Source organism: Gobius niger (genome assembly GCF_951799975.1).
Source record: "Gobius niger genome assembly, chromosome: 3".
Classification (NCBI taxonomy): domain Eukaryota; kingdom Metazoa; phylum Chordata; class Actinopteri; order Gobiiformes; family Gobiidae; genus Gobius; species Gobius niger.
The window spans coordinates 8,439,575-8,461,792 of record NC_136854.1 but is presented as its reverse complement, the minus strand read 5'-3'; the positions used below and the strand labels follow the sequence as shown (position 1 = coordinate 8,461,792).

At 43.9% G+C, this 22,218-nt stretch overlaps 2 protein-coding genes across 2 annotated transcripts in view; both read left to right on the top strand.

The window, feature by feature from the left end:
* gtf3c1 (general transcription factor IIIC subunit 1) overlaps window positions 1–13,914 on the top strand; it is a 65,224-nt gene extending 51,310 nt beyond the window's left edge. Inside the window, exons 34-41 of the mRNA XM_079553618.1 lie at window positions 650–873; window positions 1,972–2,191; window positions 6,188–6,312; window positions 6,443–6,547; window positions 9,106–9,365; window positions 10,135–11,210; window positions 13,087–13,285; window positions 13,555–13,914. Of these exons, the coding sequence (XP_079409744.1) occupies window positions 650–873; window positions 1,972–2,191; window positions 6,188–6,312; window positions 6,443–6,547; window positions 9,106–9,365; window positions 10,135–11,210; window positions 13,087–13,285; window positions 13,555–13,800 (2,455 nt within the window). The 3' untranslated portion in view covers window positions 13,801–13,914. The remainder of the gene's footprint in view (window positions 1–649; window positions 874–1,971; window positions 2,192–6,187; window positions 6,313–6,442; window positions 6,548–9,105; window positions 9,366–10,134; window positions 11,211–13,086; window positions 13,286–13,554) is intronic.
* A 3,096-nt stretch (window positions 13,915–17,010) lies between these two features.
* On the top strand, window positions 17,011–21,006 carry LOC306960268 (vascular cell adhesion protein 1-like). The gene is made up of 5 exons (XM_079552646.1): window positions 17,011–17,274; window positions 19,698–19,949; window positions 20,016–20,345; window positions 20,475–20,732; window positions 20,807–21,006. The coding sequence occupies exons 1-5, from the start codon at window positions 17,139–17,141 to the stop codon at window positions 20,956–20,958; spliced, it is 1,128 nt and encodes a 375-aa protein (XP_079408772.1). The 5' UTR covers window positions 17,011–17,138; the 3' UTR covers window positions 20,959–21,006.
* The last annotated feature ends 1,212 nt before the right edge of the window (window positions 21,007–22,218 follow it).

The window sequence follows — 22,218 nt, the reverse complement described above, 5'->3', positions numbered from 1 at the left end:
AGTTTCTCTCCTTTTATGCCCATAGCAGCCAGTGATGCAGTGGTATTCTTTACAGCAGGACATGGTGCTTTGTCATGCATGAAGATGATGTACTGCGTCCTGTCTCAGGGCGATGACGCGCTGTGAGAGGCTCTGCTTATGCAGCCCACAGCCCGACCACCATCAAAACCTTTGCATCAGGACAAGTCATGACGGTGTGAAAACCTGACAGAAACCTGAATCCACATTTTTGCGCAATACCTTTCCTTTTAAAGGCATGTGGTCCAAAAACAGACTGTTTCAGTTTATTTGTTGTTTTCAATAAAAGATTTACTTCAATTTCTATCATGGCATATTGAAGTTCTATTTGAAACTGTGTTAAGATCCAACCATACAAAATGTGAGTGTTTGCCATTTTCAATTGGTCTTTAACTTTTGATCGGGACTGTAGCTTAAAATGATCAGGTCTAAAGTCTCTGTCTCTGTCTCTCCCAAACTAACAAAAAATGATGGCACTACCAGTCGCCCTGAATGTAAAACATGAAGGCAGTGAGCAGCAGGTCTGTACTCTTTCTGGGTACTGCATGTGGGGTTGGGGATGTGAAATTAATACCACCCCTAACTACACAGGGAAACCACCATAACACACTTAAAAGCTGTTGTCCGGCAGGTGTTTCTCATGGCGCTTTCCCCAAGCCCTGTGCACCGACGCCTTTCGCTTCATCCGGAGCCTCCAGAACCTGCCCAGGGGAGACCGCCACCCGTTCACCTACTTCAACCAAGAGACCGAGAACAGGGCGCTGGACGGAGAACTGCTGGAGTCCAGGACCTCAAAGGACCAAGGGCACAAAGCTTCCCAAGAGGAGAGTCCATGCAGTCCATCGGGATGTGAAAGTACGCTCTACATCCTGTACCAGAGTGGTCTTTTGATGGAAATGTTAAGTTTTAGTCAAGGCTTTGTAACACTGTTGAGCATGCACGTTTGCAGATTAGAGTTGAACCACTGATTTCAAAAAAGTGTTACATTGTTCATCAGGGAGAGGACGATGTTCAAATTTTGCCTAACGATTATCACAATAATAATTTCTTGTGGTGAAAGTAGAAAAGTAGAAAAAGGGAGCTCCCCTGTTTGCTTTCACATATTTAGCTAAATATCTGAATTGGGGTTCAACGTAGTGAGGGACGGATGGAGCGTGAGATCGACAGACGGATCGGTGCGGCGTCAGCAGTGATGTGGTCGCTGTATCGGTATGTCGTGGTGAAGAGGGAGCTGAGTCGGGGGGCAAAGCTCTCGATTTACCGATCGATCTACGTTCCCACCCTCACCTATGGTCATAAGATTTGGGTAATGACCGAAAGGACGAGATCGCGAATACAAGCGGCCGAAATGAGTTTCCTTCGCAGGGTGGCTGGGCGCACCCTTCGAGATCGGGTGAGGAGCTCAGTTACCCGAGAGGAGCTCGGAGTAGAGTCGCTGCTCCTTCACGTCGAAAGGAGCCATCTGAGGTGGCTAGGGCATCTGTTTCGGATGCCTCCTGGTCTCCTCCCGCGGGAGGTGTTCCAGGCATGTCCTAGTGGGACAAGGCCTCGTGGAAGGCCCAGGACACGCTGTTGGGACTATGTCTCCGAGCTGGCCTGGTGTCGCCTCGGGGTCCCCCCAGAACAGCTGGAGGAGGTGTGTGTGGATCGGGAAGTCTGGGCATCTCTGCTGAGACTGCTGCCCCCGTGACCCGGCCCCGGATAAAGCGGAAGAAATTGGATGGATGGGGTTCAACGTGTTCATAGTTGAGCAAATTTGACTTGAACAACTCATTTGCTTCACCAACAGAGCATTAAATCTGATACAAACTAACATTAAATAAACATTTCTTTGAAAGTATTGTTCCTGACATACCTCAACTATTTTTAAATTTCTCAAAATCTATGGTCTAAAACTGTCAGCTGCTGTTCTCATGACTCTTAAGTGATCTTCTTGACGGATGTTGTGTCCAGAGCCGGAGTCAGAGGTGCACGGGGAAGAGCAAACAGAAGGGGACTCAGTGGACCTCCCTGACGTGAGCGACATGCTACCGTTTTCCTTGGACTCTCCAGGGGGCGCCTGTGTTGCCACTCTCACCCTCATGTCCCTGGGCCTGGTGTCCGTCTACATGTCCGTCCCCAAACAGATGGTGGTGGTGGACAGCACGCTGGTGGACAGCGACGCCGTCAAAAGGTACGAGTCACTTTTTAAACACGTCCCAGTGCGTTAACCAGTTACCCGTCATGTGCCACACAGATCTCACACACATTTTCACAAACTACAAGGTCTTACCTTTCAAACGAAGCGCAACAGCGGCCTATATACTGTAAACAAAAACGCTACGGAAAGCACAAAAAAGAGATGAATATGCGTCAAAAACCATCAAAATGCAACAATAAAACACAAAAAAGAGAGGAATGCACGTCAAAATCTTGACAAAAAAGGGACGACATAACGTCAATAAAGCATCAAACACAAAAAAAAAATAATATTAATTTAATAATTAAAAAGCAACATCAAAAAGAGAATTATGCTTCACTATTAAATCAGTCACATACAGTGCCTCTCGAAAGTATTCACACACCTTAAACTTTTGCACATTTTGTCATGTTTACAACCCTAAACATAAAGATTTTATTTTGATTTTTTTACTGAACATTCACACACAAGTAACCAACAACTGTGAAGTGAAAGCTAAATGATACATGATTCTGTTATTTTTCAAAAAATAGAAAACCGAAAAGTGGGGCATGCATAAGTATTCATACAGCATGAATGAACACTTTTTGGAACCCCCTTTTGCTGCAATAACAGCAGCAAGTCTTTTGGGGTTTGACTCTACAAGATCTGCACATGTAGAGACTGACATTTTAGCCCATTCCTCTTTACAAAACAGTCAAATTAGAAGGAGAGCGTTTGTGAACAGCCGTTTTCACATTATTCCACAGATTTTCAATAGGATTTAGGTCAGGACTTTGACTGGGCCATTCTAACACATTAATATGTTTTTATTGAATCATTCCATTGTAGATTTATCTTTGTATTTAGGGTCATTGTCCTGCTGGAAGGTGAATCTCCGCCCCAGCCTCAGTTCTCTTGCTGACTCCAGCAGGTTTTCCTCCAAAATGTCCCTGTATTTGGCTCCATCCATCTTCACAACTATTCTTACAATCTACCCAGTCCCCGCTCAGGAAAAGCAGCCCCACAGCATGATGCTCCCCCCGTATATTTGACACAGGGGATGGTGCACTCAGGACGATGAGCAGTGTCAGATTTGCTCCATACATAACGTTTTGCATCTGGGCCAAAAAGTTACATTTTTCTCTCATCTGACCAAAGCTCCTTCTTCCACATGGAGCTGTGTCCTCCATATAACTTCTAGCAAACTTCAAACGGGATTTCTTATGGCCTCCTTTCAATAATGTCTTTCTTCTTCCACTCATCCATGACGGCCAGATTTGTGTAGAGTACGACTTATAGTTGTCCCATGTACAGATTCCCCCAGCTCAGCGGCAGGACTTCACAGCTCCTCCAGAGTTATCTTGGGGCACTTGGTTGTATTTCTTACCAGTGTCCTCCTTGTTTGATCTAATATTTTAGATGGGCGACCATGTCTTGGTAAGTTCATAGTGGTGCTGTACTCTTTCCATTTCTGAATGATGGATTGAACAGTGCTCCGGGAGATGTTTAAATCTTGGGAAATCTTTGTATTACTTAATGCTTCTTTACACTTCTACAGAACGTTATCCCTGACCTCTCTGGTGCTCCTTGACCTTCATGATGTTGTTTAGTGACCAATACACTCCGACCACAGCTCTGAGGGCCTAACAGAACAGCTGAAATTAAACAGAGTAGATTACACACAGGTGCCTCTATTTAACCGTTAGGCCAAGGAGTGAACATTCTGGAGTCATTAGGAATGTTTTAAAGGCAATTTAATGCACTCAGAAAATGCTGTATGAATACTTATGCACGCCCCACTTTTCACTCTTCTATTTTTTGAAAAATAACGGAATCATGTATCATTTTGCTTTCACTTCACAGTTGTCTGTTACTTGTGTGTGAACATTCAGTAAAAAAATCAAAATAAAATCTTTATGTTTAGGGTTGTAAACATGACAAAATGTGCAAATGTTCAAGGTGTATGAATACTTTCGAGAGGCTGTACATGTGTGTCATCTAAAAACGGTGTTAGTGGCTTTCATATCATAAGACTCAGAGGAGCACATGATATTAAGACCTTTGCAATTTACTCATTTCATTAAAATTGCAATTTTGATTTGATTGCAATTAATTGTGCAGCCCAAGTCCGGAGTGATGTTTGATCCTAGTTACTGTGTGTTAGACTAGTTAAAGAGGGGGTGTTTGGTTCTAATCTCAAACACATCTTAACCTCTATCTTACACCTTGGGGGTCATTTACTAAGCCAGATGCTAAATTCCGAGTAGTACTTAAAACTAGCGAGTGAGCGTGTTGCTCCTCGCTTACTATTAGAAACTGTGCGTATTATTAGTGTGATATGCAAATGAGTTGCTTACTGCTCGTCGCGAGCCTGATTATTCCTGATTATTGCTGACTGAGCATTCATGTACGTGTTGGTGCAGGAAAAACACAAAAACAACTCCACGCGCTCATCCAGCGGTCTCCACGCACTGGTCAGAGGAGCACACTGTGCTGTGCATAAGAGCGCACTGGCCACGGTCATATCTGGGATGGAAACTGCTCAGCGCTGCTGGGTGTTTGTCCGAGGACTATGAGGTTTTTATCATGGACTCCTCGAAAACGGAATATCGATCTAGCAGGAATACACGTGTGCGTGTTTGGCTCGCACTTTGGAGACGCCAGGGATGAGCGGCAGGTGAACATACGGATCGTGCCTCCTCATGTAGCCTATCATCAATACGCTCTCATTGTTGTTCACAAACCCCACGAATTTCGTACGGATTAAGAACTTTAAAAGGACCTGGGACAGACACGGTCCCAGGGAACGTGCACTTTCTCTAGAACCCCTCACACCATTCAAATAACCCAATCAATATTGTATCTTTGTAAATGAGCCAGATACAAACATTAGTAAACGTTTACAACACCTCACTGGTGTTGTAAACGTTAGTACCTGCTTCTCCCACGTACTAACGTCAGTTTTACTTTACATGGTCAAGATACAAATACGAGAGTGCTCGCTTAAAGCAATCATTTGAATTTGCCCCGCCTCCAATTTTGCATATTCATGTGGACACATGCTCTATATTTGCTCTGTGACCTTTCCTGTTTTTTAGAAACGCAAATATCAACTGCACTTGCTTTTTGCACCACTTTAGTACACTCCACCGTGTTTGTGCGTGTTAAAACGCTGCGTAAATGACCCCCTTTCTTGGTTAGAAAATGCCATATCGGTCTAAAATGACTTAAAATCTCTCGTCGTTTCACTCCCTGTTTCATCGAGAGCTCAGAGCAGTAGCTCTTTTAGCTGTTTATTGTTAAGTTGACTCTTAGAGATGCAACAACTTTCTCACATGCATTCATTTGTTTACTGTGCATTCTTACGTGTTTTTTGATGTTTCACTTTATGAAAACTCTGCACTGTCATTTCCAGTTCACAACTTGAATGGATGATCTTTACCTTAGCATACGAAGGCAACATTAGCCCCTCCCTTTGCCCCTCCCCAGCTACATATGCAGGATTTCACACACATTTGTTTTTTAGATAATACATCTTTTCTTGGGTGTCTGTGGTTGAGACTGATGTCAAATGCAAAGAAAAGTTTGATTTTTCATGAAAACATTTATTGTTTTAAAGCAGAAAGATACCTTGCAACTTTTCAACGCAACTTTTTGAAAAAGTGGCCCGTGAAATCAGGCCTTTTAGCCCGCAACGATTGTAAAAAATGCCCTCAAACCCCTGGAGGGACTAGTTGTTAGAGAACAGGGGGAGCTTGGAGGAAGCCAAGGGGAAGATTCATAGATTAATCAAACATTCCAGACATGTTTTGGATGAAGGAGCATCATTGTAAAAAGCTTAAGACCCCATTAAGACACAGCTCTGTGTTTGCTGTAAATATCTGACCTAAAAGTCTGTCATGTTTCTTTTCGATTTGATGCATCTTCATTTTGCTGCTCTACTTGATACTATCGTTTGAAAATTCCTGGGATAAATAGTATTTTTGACCATTTGTTGGTCTTCCTCAGCGTGCTGGACGATGAAGAGGAGGACGAGGAGGAGGGCGAGGAGTCCAAGAGGATGGAAGTCAAGGCACACCACGCCTCGCACACCAAGTACCTGATGATGAAGGGCTACTGCGCTCCGGGAATAGGTCAGATACACAATATCCAATGACCGGACAGGTTATTGTAGCATGTCGCAGTCTGGTACCGAAGGTTACTTTATATTAGACTGCTTCCTTTCACTTCGGACTGTGAGCTAATCCGAATGTGTGGTTACAGTGAAGCTGCGTAACCTGAACGTCACGGACAACATCGTGGTGGAGTCATGCATCATGAGGCTTCAGCTGAGGGACAGCCCGGCTCATGGGTTCTTCAGTGTTGACTGTGAGGAACACTATCCATGCATTTGCACATCATGGAGGGAGATGGTCACACTGCGCCGTCACATCTGACTGTAGCTCAAGCAGGTTGCGTTCACGTTCCACAGTTTCACAAGGGAGGGCAGGGACTAATGCAACTTTTCCAAAGAAATCTCCAATAAGAACAATTGACAAATGTTTGAATTCATCATTATTTGGAAGTGATCGAATTCACAAACCTGCGATATTATTCTCAATATTATTCCGTCAGGGGGGCGTGGCCAAGGGGAAATGTTTCACTCTTTTTAGCCATTTTCTGTTGGACTACAAACATATTTAACACACCAATACACTGCGTTCCAAATTATTATGCAAATTGTATTTTTGTGTCAAAAAGGTTAAAAAAAAGAATATTAATGAAACTCATGGATGGTATTGTGTCTCGGGGCTCTATGAATCACTGACATTAATCTCAGAGACCTGGGATAATTAGTTTTCAGGTTAAGCCCAGTTAAGGGAAAAAACTACTGAAAAAGGGAGTTCCACTTTATTAAGCAGATCATCATTTTCAATCAATATGGGAACGAAAAAGGATCTCTCTGCTGATGCAAAGCGTGAAATAGTTGAATGCCTTGGTCTAGGTATGAAAACCTTTGATATTTCATGAAAGATTAAGCTTAATCATCATACAGATAAGAGATTTGTGGATGATTCAGAGCACACTCGGGTTTGTGCACATAAAGGCACAATAAGGACGGTTTCTGCCAGACAAACACATCAGATTAAGAAAACAGATGCTACAAAGCAGCAGACAGGTATTTGAAGCTGCTGGTGCCTCTGGAGTCTCCAGAACATCAAGGTGTAGGACCCTCCAGAGGCTGCAGTTGTGCATAAACCTTCTATCCGGGCCTCCCCTAAACTGTTAATTGAAGCTGATGAACAGAAACGGCTGCAGTGGCTCAGAAATACATGAAGACTCATTTTCAAACAGTCTTGGAGTAGTGGATGGTTGGTGAATGGCCACCATGTCCCAACAAGGCTGTGATGTCAGTAAAGAGGTGACAGAGTCATGTTTTGGGCCAGAATCACCTTTGGAGCCTCACCAAAATAAACTTCTATGAGGGTGGGAGGCAGTTTTCATCCAAACGGCAGCTCTGGGAGGCTATTCTGACATCCTGCAAAGAAATCCAAGCAGAAGCTGTCCAAAAACTCACAAGTTTAATGTATTTAAGAATTTTGAAGCTGCTATCACACTCCTATGGTAAAATATGAAGAAAAAAACTTGACCTGTTAAGATTTTTTTGATTGAAATAGCTTTTGATTTCAGTAAATATGACCTGCTGATGCTACAAATTCAACAAATGACCATTTTCAGTTAATTACGAGCTTTAAAATGTATTGAAACAATGAGTTGCATAATAATTTGGTACAGTGGATTTTGAGGTTTGTACTACATTCATTTTTGAAAAAAATACTGTTATCACTGGGAGATTTTTTCAACCACATTTAAATGATCCTGACTTGCAAATTATGCTGACTCTCATTTGAGTTGACAATTTAGAAAATCTTAGAAAATTGTCATTTGCATAATAATTTGGAACACAGTGTAAAGTCAAGCCAAAATCGGGTCCATATGGATGTGTTTTCACAGTTGTTAGCGTTAGCTTCCTGGTTAGCATTGTCTGTTCTTGAAGTCTTAAAGGGCTGTTGAGCCACTTTGCTTCTCTCTAGCGGTGGGAGAAAGTTCAGTTTTTTTCCTCCTCTTTGATTTCTCTCTGGCTGCTTCAAGCTCACTAAACCAGGCAGGAATTGGATATTAAAAAATCCCTCTGAAAAAGCTTCCAAATTTTGTTAAAGAGGGGGTATTATGTTTTTTTCAATCACATAGCACCAGTCTATATCACACTACAATGATGACGAAACCTTCTGTTGGTCTGTAAATGCAGTAAATTAGAATAACTGCCTTGTATGAAATTGCTCTCTCAAAATGGCTGTAGCGAATGTCTTGAAATAGGCCTGTGTCTCTTTAAGAACCTCTGACCCTTTCTGACACGCCCCCTCCACATGCTGTCTGTGGCATCAGTGGGGAGGGGGTTCTGCTGAGGAGCAGTGGTTGGTTACTCGGCTGGTGAGGAAGCTCGGAGGCGTCTCCGGGAGGTGGGGGCGTTCCTAGGAGGACTCAGGCAAACCTATCCCTAAAATGGCTGCCATCAGAGTTTTTACAGATTACTCAAAAATGCGTGAATGTGCCAAGGCAACACTTCAGGCATGTTTTTAATGAGGGAATGACATAATAACATGATGTAAAGCTTGAAAAAGTCGATTTTGCATAATACCCCCCTTTAAGACTGTAAAGAGTGGAGTCTGTAGGTGTGACTAAAGAGATGTTGTTAAAGAGTGGAATAAAAACCTTGTTTGGAGAAAACGGCCCTAAAATTTAGTAACATCTGCACATGCGCATTAATTGTTTACCACTCAGACGCTAAGATCCAAAAGTTCATTATATTTTTCCTTTTCCCCTGCAGCTTCTCAAGGTAATATGAGCTTTGCAGTTGTTAATTCATGACTGGTGTTTTTTTTCAGCCGAACCCGCCCTGGACTTGTGGAAGTGTGGCCCGTCCCTGGTGCCCGCTGGGCTGACCCACTCCCTCTCCGCGCCCCTGCTCAGCGCAGAGGAGTGCTGGGCCCGGCTGGGGGAGCGCGGGGGCTACTCTCCGCAGGACCTGCAGGCGTGCGCCATGCTCTGGGAGACGCTGGACCAGGCCGGGGAAAGGGGCGTGGACGTGGGGCAGTTCGGCCAGAGGCACGCTGAGCTGGGGCAGGCGCTGCAGCAGTACATGCAGGTACAGCACAATGACAGGAAATGAGCCGTCATGATATTTAGAAGCATATCCTTAACCCAGCGGAGCCTAGTACGACTGCACTGCACTCTACACCGTGTTCCAAATTATTATGCAAATTGTATTTCGGTGTCAAAAAGAAAGAAAAAAAAGTTTTTCAATGAAACTCATGGATGGTATTGTGTCTCAGGGCTCTTTGAATCACTGACATCAATCTCAGAGACCTGGGATGATTAGTTTTCAGGTTAAGCCCAGTTAAGGGAAAAACTACTGAAAAAGGATGTTCCACTTTATTAAGCAGACCATAATTTTCAAGCAATACGGGAAAGAAAAAGGATCTCTCTGCTGATGAAAAGCGTGAAATAGTTGAATGCCTTGGTCTAGGTATGAAAACCTTTGATATTTCATGAAAGATTAAGCGTTATCATCGTACTGATAAGAAATTGTGGCTAATTAGGAGCACACACGGGTTTGTGCAGATAAAGGCTCAATACGGACAGTTTCTGCCAGACAAATACATCAGATGAATAGAACAGCTGCTACAAAGCAGCAAACAGGTATTTGAAGCTGCTGGTGCCTGAGTTTTATTAGTTTTAGTATATTGAAAAAAATTGTACCTTTCTATTGTCACTTAGCGGCTAAATTAAAAGAAGGAAGAACAATAAAAGTATGTTGAAAAGGCCTCGATGGCTGTGCATTGTCTATGAGCCAGCAGCAACTTTTTATTTGCTGTTTCTTTGGACAACTCTGATTCTAACTGGTGTCTTGGCAGGATTTGCAGCAGGAGGGCCAGGTGCTGCTGGTGGGGGCAGAAGGCGCCCGCTGGGTGCTCCGTGTGCACGCTCAGCCCTGGCTCATCACCATCAACACCAGCATGTGGAGCCACACGAGTCCTGAGGCGCTGCCCTTCATCAAGCACCGCCACGACATCCCCTTCATCCGCAAGAGACGCTTCACATCTAGGGGCGGAGTTCAGGAGGCACCGGCCAAATGCCCTTCAACAGACACCTGCAGGGACGGAGACGGGAGTCCTGAGGGGGCGACGACAACCCAGGAGACACCGGCCAAACGCCCTTCGACGGACACCTCCTGGGACGAAGAGGGGAGTCCTGAGGGGGAGACGACAACCCAGGAGACACCAGCCAAACGCTCTGCGACGGACACCTGCTGGGACGGAGAGGGGAGTCCTGAGGGGGAGACGACAACCCAGGAGACACCAGCCAAACGCTCTGCGACGGACACCTGCTGGGACGGAGAGGGGAGTCCTGAGGGGGAGACGACAACCCTGGAGACACCGGCAAAACGCTCTGCGACGGACACCTGCTGGGACGGAGAGGGGAGTCCTGAGGGGGAGACGACAACCCTGGAGACACCGGCAAAACGCTCTGCGACGGACACCTGCTGGGACGGAGAGGGGAGTCCTAAGGGAGAGACGACAGCCCTTGAGACACCAGTCAAACGCTCTGCGACGGACACCTGCCGGGACGGAGACAGAAAGGGGAGTGCTGAAGGGGAGACGACAACCCTGGAGACACAGGCCAAATGCCCTGAGACGGACAGCTCCTGGAATGGAGAGGGGAGTCCTGAAGGGGAGACGACAACCCAAGAGACACCAGTCAAACACCCTGTGCCAGACACCTGCAGGGACGGAGAGGGGAGTCCTGAGGAGCAGCTGAAGGGAGCAGAGCAGAGAGAGAAGGGTGCAGAGGAGGAAGTGAGTGCACAGTCAGAAGGGACAAAAGGAGCAGAGGAGGAGAGAGAGAGGAAAGCTTTAAAAGCGGGAAAGAGGCGTCGGCGAGCCATTCAGAGCTGTACAAACCCCTGCTGTGTGCCCAATGTCCCTGCAGGGTAAGTACTGCACTCAATAAGTAGGAGTCGTTGTTTTCCCAGTGTCAGACCCGAGAACATTCTCAGGTGGCCTTCACTCTAAATGCAAATGTAGGAGGAGACTCTTTTTAATTAATAATTCAATAATTAGTAGGGCTGTGACAATATATCGATTTAGCAATATATTGCAATATTTTGTGGAGAAATATGATACCGAGACTTTTATATTGATACTTTTGATCTTGACATATTAATGAGGCAGCAGTGCTCCACTGTTTTCACAGTCAATAGAGGCCAATAATGATCAAGGATTCAGTCAGACCAGCAGAGGGCAGGACTTGGACCAGACACTGTCACCCAAATATGACTTAATTATAGTTTTATAATTACAAGATTCATTTGGTGTTGATTTATTCCTTTTGAAACAGGACTGTGGTTTCATGTAAATGAAATCACTGACAGATCAATGGACCAATTTTCAGAGTGTAAGTCAGGGATAGTTTATTCATTTAAGAAAAAGGGGTACAAAGCACATGAAAACAAATGTAAATGATGAATGATATATATCTCTTATTACAGTATCAGTGTATCGTAAGCATATCGTCATCGTGAGCCATGTATTGTATATTAGTGCTGTCCAAAATATTGCATTATTACCGCGTTAGCGCAAATCAATTTTAACGCTGGCAATTTTTATATTGCGCTATTAATTTGTCTCAATTTGCCGACACACATGAGCCGCTCTGCTGCACCTCCATGAACCAGGCCCCTCATCATGTATGGCAATCGTTTGTGTATAAATTTACGTTTAAAGGCGGGCCAGCACTTTGGCCATATACTTTGTAAAAAGACACATTTGAATTTTTTTTCTCAGACCAGAATTAACTTTTTTTCTTAGGTTAAGTAGAATTTGAATTCAAAAGTTTCCATACATTTAATTAATATTTGGTAGCATTGCCTTTAAACTGTATATTTTGGGTCTAACGTTTGGATTTCCTTCCACAAGCTTCTCACAATAGCTGGCAGGAGTTTTGGTCCATTCGTCCAAACAGAACTGGTGTACCTGAGACACATTTGTACACCACCTTTTTCCCTCCAAAGGTGACGATGGTCATTATGGCCAAAAAAATATTATTTTTTCCCATCAGGCCACAGGATATATCTCAAAAAAATCTTTATCCTTTTTTATTTGCAAACTCCAATCTGTCTTTTTCATGTTTCTTTTGGAGTCAGAGCTTCTTCCTGCAGAGTTCCCTCTCAGCCCATGTCGGTACAGGACTTGTTTCACTCTGGATAATGACAAACATTTCCTCAATATTAAAAGGAAAGGGCTTTATTTGTATAGTATGTTTCCCAGAGCTGGTCACCAAGCGCTTTACATGGGACCACTTGATGCCACTGAAACCAAGTTAAAAAATGGAAATCTGAGTAACCCCTTGTTCTTACATATCAACATATTTAATTAAGTTTCATGTTAATTAAAAGACAAGTGTTACTTTCAGAGCAGCTGGAGACACACATTTCTTTAAGTGAAATGTTAATTTGACTCTTGGCTGGTTATACTCCAGCGTCGGGCAGCTGTGCTCCGAACAGTCTGTGTCAGACAGTGACAGGGTGACAGGCTGTTCTTTGTCTCCTGTCTCTGGCTTCCTCAAGTGTCCCACTGCCTCGCTCCTCCTGTCAGCGCTGATGTCTGAGCACAGAGCAAGCTGAAGCTTTTGGATTGGGTTCTCCGGTGCTGTGCGTACTGCGTAGTAGGTCGATGCACATGTGTAAGCGTAAACAGATCCACCTTGGCTCACTTTAATGTGCAGCGTGTTTGTTTCCTCCTGTTCTTTCTGTTCATGTTCCTTCATTGTGTGTCCCTCTCTCTGATGTTGCTTGTGTGTGTGTCTAGAGTATCTCCTGGGGACAGCGTGAGCTTCGTAGCCCGTCCATGGAGGATGGTGGATGGGAAGCTGAACAGGCTGGTGTGTAAAGGCATGCTGGAGGCCCTGCTGTACCATGTCATGTCTGTGCCCGGGCTCACTCAAGAGGCCCTACTGCAGCACTACAGAGACGTGCTGCAGCCCCGGGCCACGCTGGAGCTACTGCAGGTAGGAGGACACATGTTTTTACCAAAAAGGCTAATGCAAAAATGTGCTGCAAACATCACTTTGTCGCTCAAAGAGATAATTGCCCTAAACATTCTCCAAAACGCACAATTCTACTTCCCCACTGCCTTTCTTTGCCCAATTTCTTTCTAAATTTTCCCTATCCCCCCCCAGCCCAGCAATTGAGATATCTTGTAGACAATATATTACCCAGCTCTATGTACACTAGAAGCACTTACACTTATCGAACTGAACTTCCCCGCTCCCCATAGGCTCTGATGGATCTGGGCTGTGTGACCCAAAGAACTCTGATGAAACGTCCCAAAGCGTCCCTGTTCTCCCGCCCCGAAGCTCCTGCCGTCCCTGCTGCCCCTGCTGCCCCAGCAGTGGGCGGGACAGTGCCGGGCCCTCTACTGGAGCAGCCAGACATGGTGTACTACGAGCCCACCGTGAGCTGCGTGCTGCGCCTCAGCCAGGTCCTACCCCACGAGAGACACTGGAACTCTGAGGCCTCCTGACCAGGCCAGACAACACGCTTGCACAGACACTGGACATAAGGATGCTCCACAAGGGCCCGATTTCTCACAGCTCATCTTTGAAGTTCTAGTCTTGGATTGTTTGAAAGCATTTCTGTTTCCCATTTACAGATTTGTTTTCAGTAATCACTAGCTAAGTAAAGATATCCCAAATCCTCTGAACCAGTGTTCATTTCATTGACAAAAGATCAATTCAAATGTTGCCTTGTTCTTGCGTTCAAAGGAATTCAATATTTACAAAGTTGCTGTTTGTTGTTGAAACGTTTTGGAGACACGTTTGTCCTCCTAAAATAAAGTTTGCAGACATTTCTGTTTGTTTTTCAGACTAATGTATAAAGGAAATGAAAGGAAATGAGTGAAAGACAAAAACATTCTCATTCAAACAAAATGGCCCCTTTTTTTTCTTTCACCACTAAGACATGGGGCCGTACTTGTATTTGTTTCTTACTTGTTTCGTACTTGTTTCTTTTGTATTTCATAAATAAAATAAAGAATGTGCATACATCTTCTTTTTTGAATCTCTTAATAAACATCAATGAAGGTTCTTGAGTCATTGTCTGTTATGGATGCCATTAACTCTATCATAACACTATCATAACACTATCATAGCTCTATCATAACACTATCATGACTCTATCATGACTATCATAACTCTCATCACTATCATAACTCTATAATAACATAATCATAGCTCGATCATAATACTATCATGACTATCATAACACTATCATACCTCTGTCATAACACTATCATACCTCTATCATAACACTATCATACCTCTATCATAACACTGTCATACCTCTATCATAACTCTATCATAACTCTTATCATACCTCTATCATAACTCTATCATAACACTATAATAGCTCTATCATAACACTATCATGACTATCATAGCTCTATCATAACACAATCTTAACACTATCAAAACTCTGTCATAACTATCATAACACTATCATAGCTCTATCATAAGATTATCATGACTCTATCATGACTCTATTATAACTTTATCATAACTCTATCATAACACTATCATAGCTCTATCATAACGCTATCATCACTCTATCATAACTCTATCATAACTCTTGGGGACATTCCTTGCACATTTCAAGGCTTTAGTTTTAATTTCTGGATATTTGGGAGCCGAGCCAGAACGGACTGACTTGCAAATTGGTGCAAATGCTTGACGTCACCTACAAGCCCCGTCTCCCCTGCTCTTTTTGCTGCGTCTCTACACTTCCGTTGTATTGACACTTCCGGTCGAGCGCAAAGCCCGTTCATTAAGCGGAAAATGAGGGAAAAAAGTTCACCGCTAAAATCTGAAAGGTGAATACTGTGGAGAAAACGAGCGGAGTGTTGTGATGATGCTACAGACAGCGTGTGGAGGGGGCGTGTTGGAAAGGGTCAGGGGGCGTCTTAAAGAGACAGGGGCCTATTTCAAGACATTCAGTACTGCCATTTTTAAAGAGCAATTTTATACAAGGCAGTTATTTCAATTTACTGCATTTACAGACCAACGAAAGGTTTCATCATCATTGTAGTGTGCTATAGACTGGTGATATGAGATAGAAAAAAGCATAATACTCCTCTTTAAGAAATTCCAATGCCATCAAATGGTGTCGGGGTTTTGAAGTGGGGGTTTTGCCCATCTCTTGGTATGCGGTAACTAACCATGGCGATAGGGCATAGGTTAACCTCACACGCTACACTATCATAACTCTATCATAATTTTATCATAACTCTATCATAACTCTATCATAACTCTATCATAACTCTATTATAACACTATCATAACACTATCATAGCTCTATCATAACACTATCATAACTCTATCATGACTCTACTATCATGACTCTATCATGACTCTATCAATACTCTATCATAACTTCATAACTCTATCAAAACACTATCATAACACTATCATAGCTCTATCATAACACTATCATAACTCTATCATGACTCTACTATCATAACTCTATCATGACTCTACTATCATGACTCTATCGTAACTTCATAACTCTATCAAAACACTATCATAACACTATCATAACTCTATCAAAACACTATCATAACACTATCACAACTCTATCATAAAACTATCATAACTCTGTCATAACTCTATCATAACACTATCATAGCTCTATCATAACTCTATCAAAACACTATCATAACACTATCACAACTCTATCATAACACTATCATAACTCTGTCATAACTCTATCATAACACTATCATAGCTCTATCATAACACTATGACTCTATCATGACTCTACTATCATGACTCTATCATGACTCTATCATTACTCTATCATAACTCTATCATAACACTATCATAGCTCGATCATAACACTATGACTCTATCATGACTCTACTATCATGACTCTATCATGACTCTATCATTACTCTATCATAACTCTATCATAACACTATCATAACACTATCATAACACTATCATAGCTCTATCATAACACTATGACTCTATCATGACTCTACTATCATGACTCTATCATGACTCTATCATAACACTGTCATAACAATATCATAACTCTATTATTACACTATCATAACTCTATCATAACTCTTGGGGATATTCCTTGCACATTTCAAGGCTTCAGTTTTAATTTCTGGATATTTTGGAGCCGAGCCAGAGCGGATTGACTCGCAAATTGGCGCAAATGCTTGACGTCACCTACAAGCCCCGCCTCCCCCGCTCGCTGAATGGTTGGTAGAAAGTCAATCGATGTAACGCGGCCACTGAAATCAGACCCAGACGTACATGTAGGGAAATTATAATTGACTGGAGTTTACAGATGGCTAAGGCCGGGCTAATATTTGAGTATTTTTGATGAATTCTTTAGCTGAAGATCAAACCATGTCGTTATTATCAGAGAAACTTGGATTTAATGCGCGCTGTGAATAAATGTGATGCTTTTAATGACATTTTTTGGCTTTACTTTTGGCAGAATACATTTAAATGCTTTTTTATTGTCCTGCAGAAACATGTACAAGTTTTTATATTTTTATGTAACTCAGTAGAAGTAAACAGGGATTAACCTTTAAGGGAAAATACTTTCAGGTCTCCTGATACGGCGCAGGAATGTGTGGGAGTGTGCGCTCACAGACTGTGGAAGGCTGGACTGGACACAGGAACTCCTCCCTGACCTCGGAAATGCCCCTGCCGGGTTTATATTGTTGAGATGAGAGGAGGGTGTGGAGCTTGCTGTGGCTTCACTTGTAAACCGAAAGTACAGATGTGTCATAGACCTGCTGCTGGAGCGTAAGCCATCAGCTCCTCCACCAGCTCCTCCACCAGCTCCTCCATGAGCTCCTCCATGACCTCCTCCATAAGCTCCTCCACCAGCTCCTCCATGAGCTCCACCGCTCCCGGTCTGTTCCTGTGGTGCCTCCTTCGTGTCGGCCTGCTGTGTGCTCTGACCGCCTGCCGTGCTCAGAGTGGTAAGATTCAAAACATTCACGTCATGTTTGCGCCTTGTGTAGCTGCTGTCGCTGTAATGTTCTGCTGTTGGATGTTATTTCTTATTTGGTGATGTGTACATGTATTTGCTGCAGGTTATTTGTGTTTGTACTGTCCCGATCCAAAGTTTGAGACCAGTTGATCATATTTGAGATATTTGAATACGTTCTTGTTACAAAGTGCATTTTGACCAACATTTTCAAAACATAATTTAAAAATGTTCTATTGGTCACTGAAGCAGCCTGTACACATGGTGGGGGTAATTGTCATGTGTTTTGTTTACAAACATGTTTCAAGCAGTTCTTTATAAAATACACAGATTATAAAAAATACACACACACATCCCCCAAACACCCCCCAGACCGCCATATGGAAAATAAGCCATTTTTTTTAGTCCCTTTACAGAATTTGCTATAAAATATTTAAATGTTTTGATATTTTTTTCAAACTTTCGCAGTTTTGTGCAGAACTGAATTGGATTCAAATAATTATGGAATTTTGGCTTTATACCATGGTGAAGTTAGTTTCACGTTGGACGTTGGATATTCGGCTCCAGCACCTACGGCGGGAGCTTCCCTTTACAGCGTCCCACCCGCTCAGTCTATGTTTGGGGAGGAACACGCCGAAGGCACCGCTATGAACTCTGGTCATTCGAATTTAGGGACCGTCAATGAATGACTATCGTAGATAATCGCATTGGTTTAAAAAATGTATATCTCATGAAAAATTTAAAAAAATACTTTGAAAACTGATCAAAATAAATAGTAATATGGGAAAATAGACCAAACGTGACAGGTGTTATATAATTAATTAATTAATTATTTATAACCATTGTTGAAGAGGCTTTCAATAGCTTTGGCGTCATTTGACCCAGACACTCCATTCTAATTTATAATAGCAGTTCTAGTCCTGGGCTACAACATACACCTTTTTGTTTCCCCATTTTGGGGTTTTACATTTTTTCAAAAATCTAAATGTGCAAAAATCTGCCGAAATCAATCATTTCTGTTCAATAGCTTTAGGGCCATGTGACCCATACACCCCATTCTAATTTGTGATAGTAGTTCTAGTCCTTAGCTACCACATACACCTTTTTGTTTCCCCATTTTGGAGTTTTACATTTTTTCAAAAATCAAAATGCGCAAAAATCTGCCAAAATCCATCATTTCTGTTCAATAGCTTTAGGGCCATGTGACCCAGACACCCCATTCTAATTTATAATAGTAGTAGAGTACGGTCAATGGGGCTTCGTAAGTAAATCTGATGACTGAGGGGATCAGGCTTCTTCCAAGACGAGCCCTCCATTTTCTGAGTGCCCCCCTGGGCAGAGGAGAGAAGTGTTCATGGAGGGGGGGGGTGATGTCCTGTTCTATGGAGAGTGCAATGGATCCGATGGCCCTGTTTTTGAGATCTGTTTGGAATGATTTTTGTTGCAGTGTTTGTTTCTTTGTTAAGTTTAGTCCACTTTTTAACAGTAGAACAGTCTGGGAGTGTTAGTCAAGTTGTAACACTTTCTCATAACTGATTAAGTAAATAAGAAACAAATTATCAATACTTACCATAACCGCAGCCAGGGCATTGAGACTGTGCCTTCTCTGCACTGGCGAAAAGGTCAGCCACGGGGTGACCAAACCTGTGCCAAATCTGGGGTATGATCTCAGGTGACAGGCTCCACTCGTCGTGCAGTGGGCCTCCTCGAGATATCCTGTCTGCTACGACATTGAGAACTCTGGGCACATGGCGTGCTCTCAGGGAGGCCAAGGGGGAGTCCGCCCACAGCAGGACTTCCGCCACTGGGAGACCTGTTCAGGTAGGCCACAACCGTCGTGTTGTTCGACCTGACCAACACATGTTAGACCGGAAAGGAAGTGTAGCAAAACATTCTGCACTGCTCTCAACTCCATGAGGTTGATGTAAGCTGGTGGTGACTCCCAGGCCCCGCCCACAGCGGATTGGCTGAGAGTCCCGCCCCAACCGGCAAGCGGAGCGTCTGTGAACACCTCTATGTGGTGCAGCCCATGCGCACTCCCCGTTGGAGTCGGCTGGGGGCCAGCCAGAACTCAAGGTCTTCCCGAGCTGCTGGGGAGAACGAGACCACTGTAGACCACCTGTTCCGCCTCGGGTGCAGACAGAGTTGGCAGAACAACCTCTGGAGCTTCCGGATATGCAAGAGCCCCAGACGCACCACCGGGTGGGCTGCGGCTATCATGCCAAGGATGGATCTCATCTCACTCAGTGGGACTGGACCCATGGACTGGCCGTCAGGTTCTGAGCTAGGTCCAGGTGCGTGCTCCGCCTCTCCCTGGAGAGCCGATTGCGGACTTATTTATGTTTGTATATTGCAGACTATTATAGATGTTTGTGTATTGTATATTGCAGACTTATTTATGTTTGTATATTCCAGACTGCCCGGACCTCCCGGAGTTCTCTCCGTCTCTCCTGGTGGTGAAGTTTGGAGACCCAGCCTTGGCCACATGCTCCATCTGTAATGGTTCCTGTGAGTATGACCTGCGAGTGGAGGAGCCTCTCTCCGCCAGCTTCAGGAGAGGGAGACAGGTCATATGGAACGTCACTCGTCTTGAAGAGTGGAATATCCGGCCCATCTGTTTCATCTTTGACAGTGACTGCCGGGAGTATCTGAATGTGACCGTTTACCGTAAGGACCTTGACTTGTTCCATCATGACCTTCATGTTTCACAGACTAAAGCCTTGTGTTCCACAGAGCCTCCAGAGACTGTGTCCCTGAGCTGGGAGGGCCCCTCGGGGCCCCTAATGGAGGGCGGGCTGTACTCTCTGCAGTGTGAGGTGGGGGCCGTGGCTCCTGCTCAGAAAATGACTGTGGCCTTTTACAGGGGCCACATGGAGCTGGGGGCACAGAGCAGCAGGACTTCACAGAAGACTCCAGTGAACGAAAGCTTCAGTCTGAACTATACCATGAATAGAGAGGACCACGGGGCCCACTTCTGGTGTGAGGCCCGACTGGAGCTGGGGCCCGAAGGACCACAGCCCCCTCCAGTGGTCAGATCACAGAACGTCTCTGCCAACGTGCTCTGTGAGTCTTACGCCAAGTGTGTTCACAACTCTTTTAGGAAACAGTCACAGGGTCTCGGCCACAGGACGTGACCCGGCGTCTGTGTGATACAAAATATTACTGACTCTAGAGTTTGTGTGTGTTTCCCAGACGCCCCGTACAGTGAAGTCTCTGCAGAGTCACAGCTCCTGACCGTGGTCCAGGGCCAGTCTGCTGAGCTGGACTGTAGCAGTGAGGGAAACCCCGGGCCTCACTACAGCTGGAGCGTTCCCTTAGACTCACACACTCTGTTCAGTGACAGTGTCTTCACCATCCAGTCTGCCTCCTCCCAATATGAGGGCCACTACACCTGCAATGCCTCCAACTCAGTGGGCTCACTGCAGAGGAACTTCACACTGATGCTTCGCGGTCAGTACTTTTCTCCCTGACAATCCGTCTGTGCTCGTCTTGTCCTTTTCAAACATTGTTGTCTCCTTTCCTAGATGTGCCGGTGAGAACGAGTGCAGCGCCTGTGGTTACCATGACACCGGCCAATAAGAGCGCAGTGAACAGGATTGCGCTGCCCCTCAGCATGTGCACCTCCTTCTGGCTCTCTCTTTCCTGTCATTTATGCTGCCTTCATGTGCTCTGGTAAAGTTGAGCTTTTCCCCTTTGTGAAGTGCGTTTGTGTCATAACAAAGTGAAACATACATTGTTACTGTTACATACATACTGGTTCAATAAATCTGGTTGACTCGATCAACGCTTCCTGGTTATTGATTTCCAACTCCAACATACATGCAGTGACCCTCAGGGTTCAATACTTGGTCCGAAGTTGTTTTTGCTTTATCACCTTTTTGGTTTGTTTTTGCTTTACATGATTTAACTAATGGTATTTAGAAATAACAAAATCGATGTCCAAAGTAACCGAACAAGTAGACAAATACAATTTTCTGGGGACAGTCCTGGATCAAAAACATAACTTGTAATAAAATAATATTGGCCAAGAGCATTGTTCTAACAGGTAAAGTAAAACATGTATTGGAAAATAAACCCCGGTATACCCTTTATTGTTCTCTCGTATTGAAGTGTGCTCCAGACAAAAGCTCTGAGAATTATCCGTAAAACAGGGTTTTCCTAATCATTCAAACCCTCTTTTTCTAAAGTCACGTGCATTAAAAGTTAAACGTTAAAAGTTGTGGATTTGAGCAAATTCAAAAGTCTCCTGATAATTCTTTCTATGTCGATTCTGAGATGGTTGTATGATCGTATACATGACTATTATAAAAATAACATAGAGTGCAATGTTTTCTTTTTGGCTGGTCTTCAGGAAATATCCTTCCGTGTATTGTCCATAGTAGAGTTCACAGGAGGCGTTTGCAGAGTCAGGGCTTCCTCATTTTCCATCAAGTTCTGAGCTCACCTCTCTGAAAGACCACAGAGCAAAACCGGACATGTGCCAACAGGCACCGGTGACGTGTGTTACTCAAGAGGATGTTGCCGACACACTTGAGGGTAGAGGTTTAAAAGGTATCAGGTGGCGTTAGTGGAAGTTTATTCAAGATTTCAAAGAGTTTTACATCATTTTGTAAATTCATGAACAAGAAACAACAACAAAAGCTACAGATTTCTTCATTTGCCAATACTGAAACCAGCCGTCTCCTGCTGGTCCCAGAGTCATGTCTAAACATGGCGAGGCTGTCTTTCAGATCTATGCAGTTACAGTCCGGAACAATCTGCCCGAGAGCAGGAGACAGACCTCAGCACCGCATGCGGCCCCGCCTTAACGAAATGCATTTTCTCCAGCTCGGCTTTACCCAAATCTGAAAACGCACAGCCTATGGGCCAGAGAAACAACTCATTTGAAAGCTAAGATATACAAAACTACACAAATATTTTTCCTTGTATTGTTGCC

Excerpts from the sequence above, each read along its gene's own strand:
- LOC306960268 (XM_079552646.1), top strand. The coding sequence starts at position 17,139 with ATGAGCTCCTCCATGACCTCCTCCATAAGCTCCTCCACCAGCTCCTCC. Across the intron at positions 17,275-19,697 it reads CGCCTGCCGTGCTCAGAGTG|ACTGCCCGGACCTCCCGGAG; the intron begins GTAAGATTCAAA and ends TGTATATTCCAG. Across the intron at positions 19,950-20,015 it reads TCTGAATGTGACCGTTTACC|AGCCTCCAGAGACTGTGTCC; the intron begins GTAAGGACCTTG and ends TGTGTTCCACAG.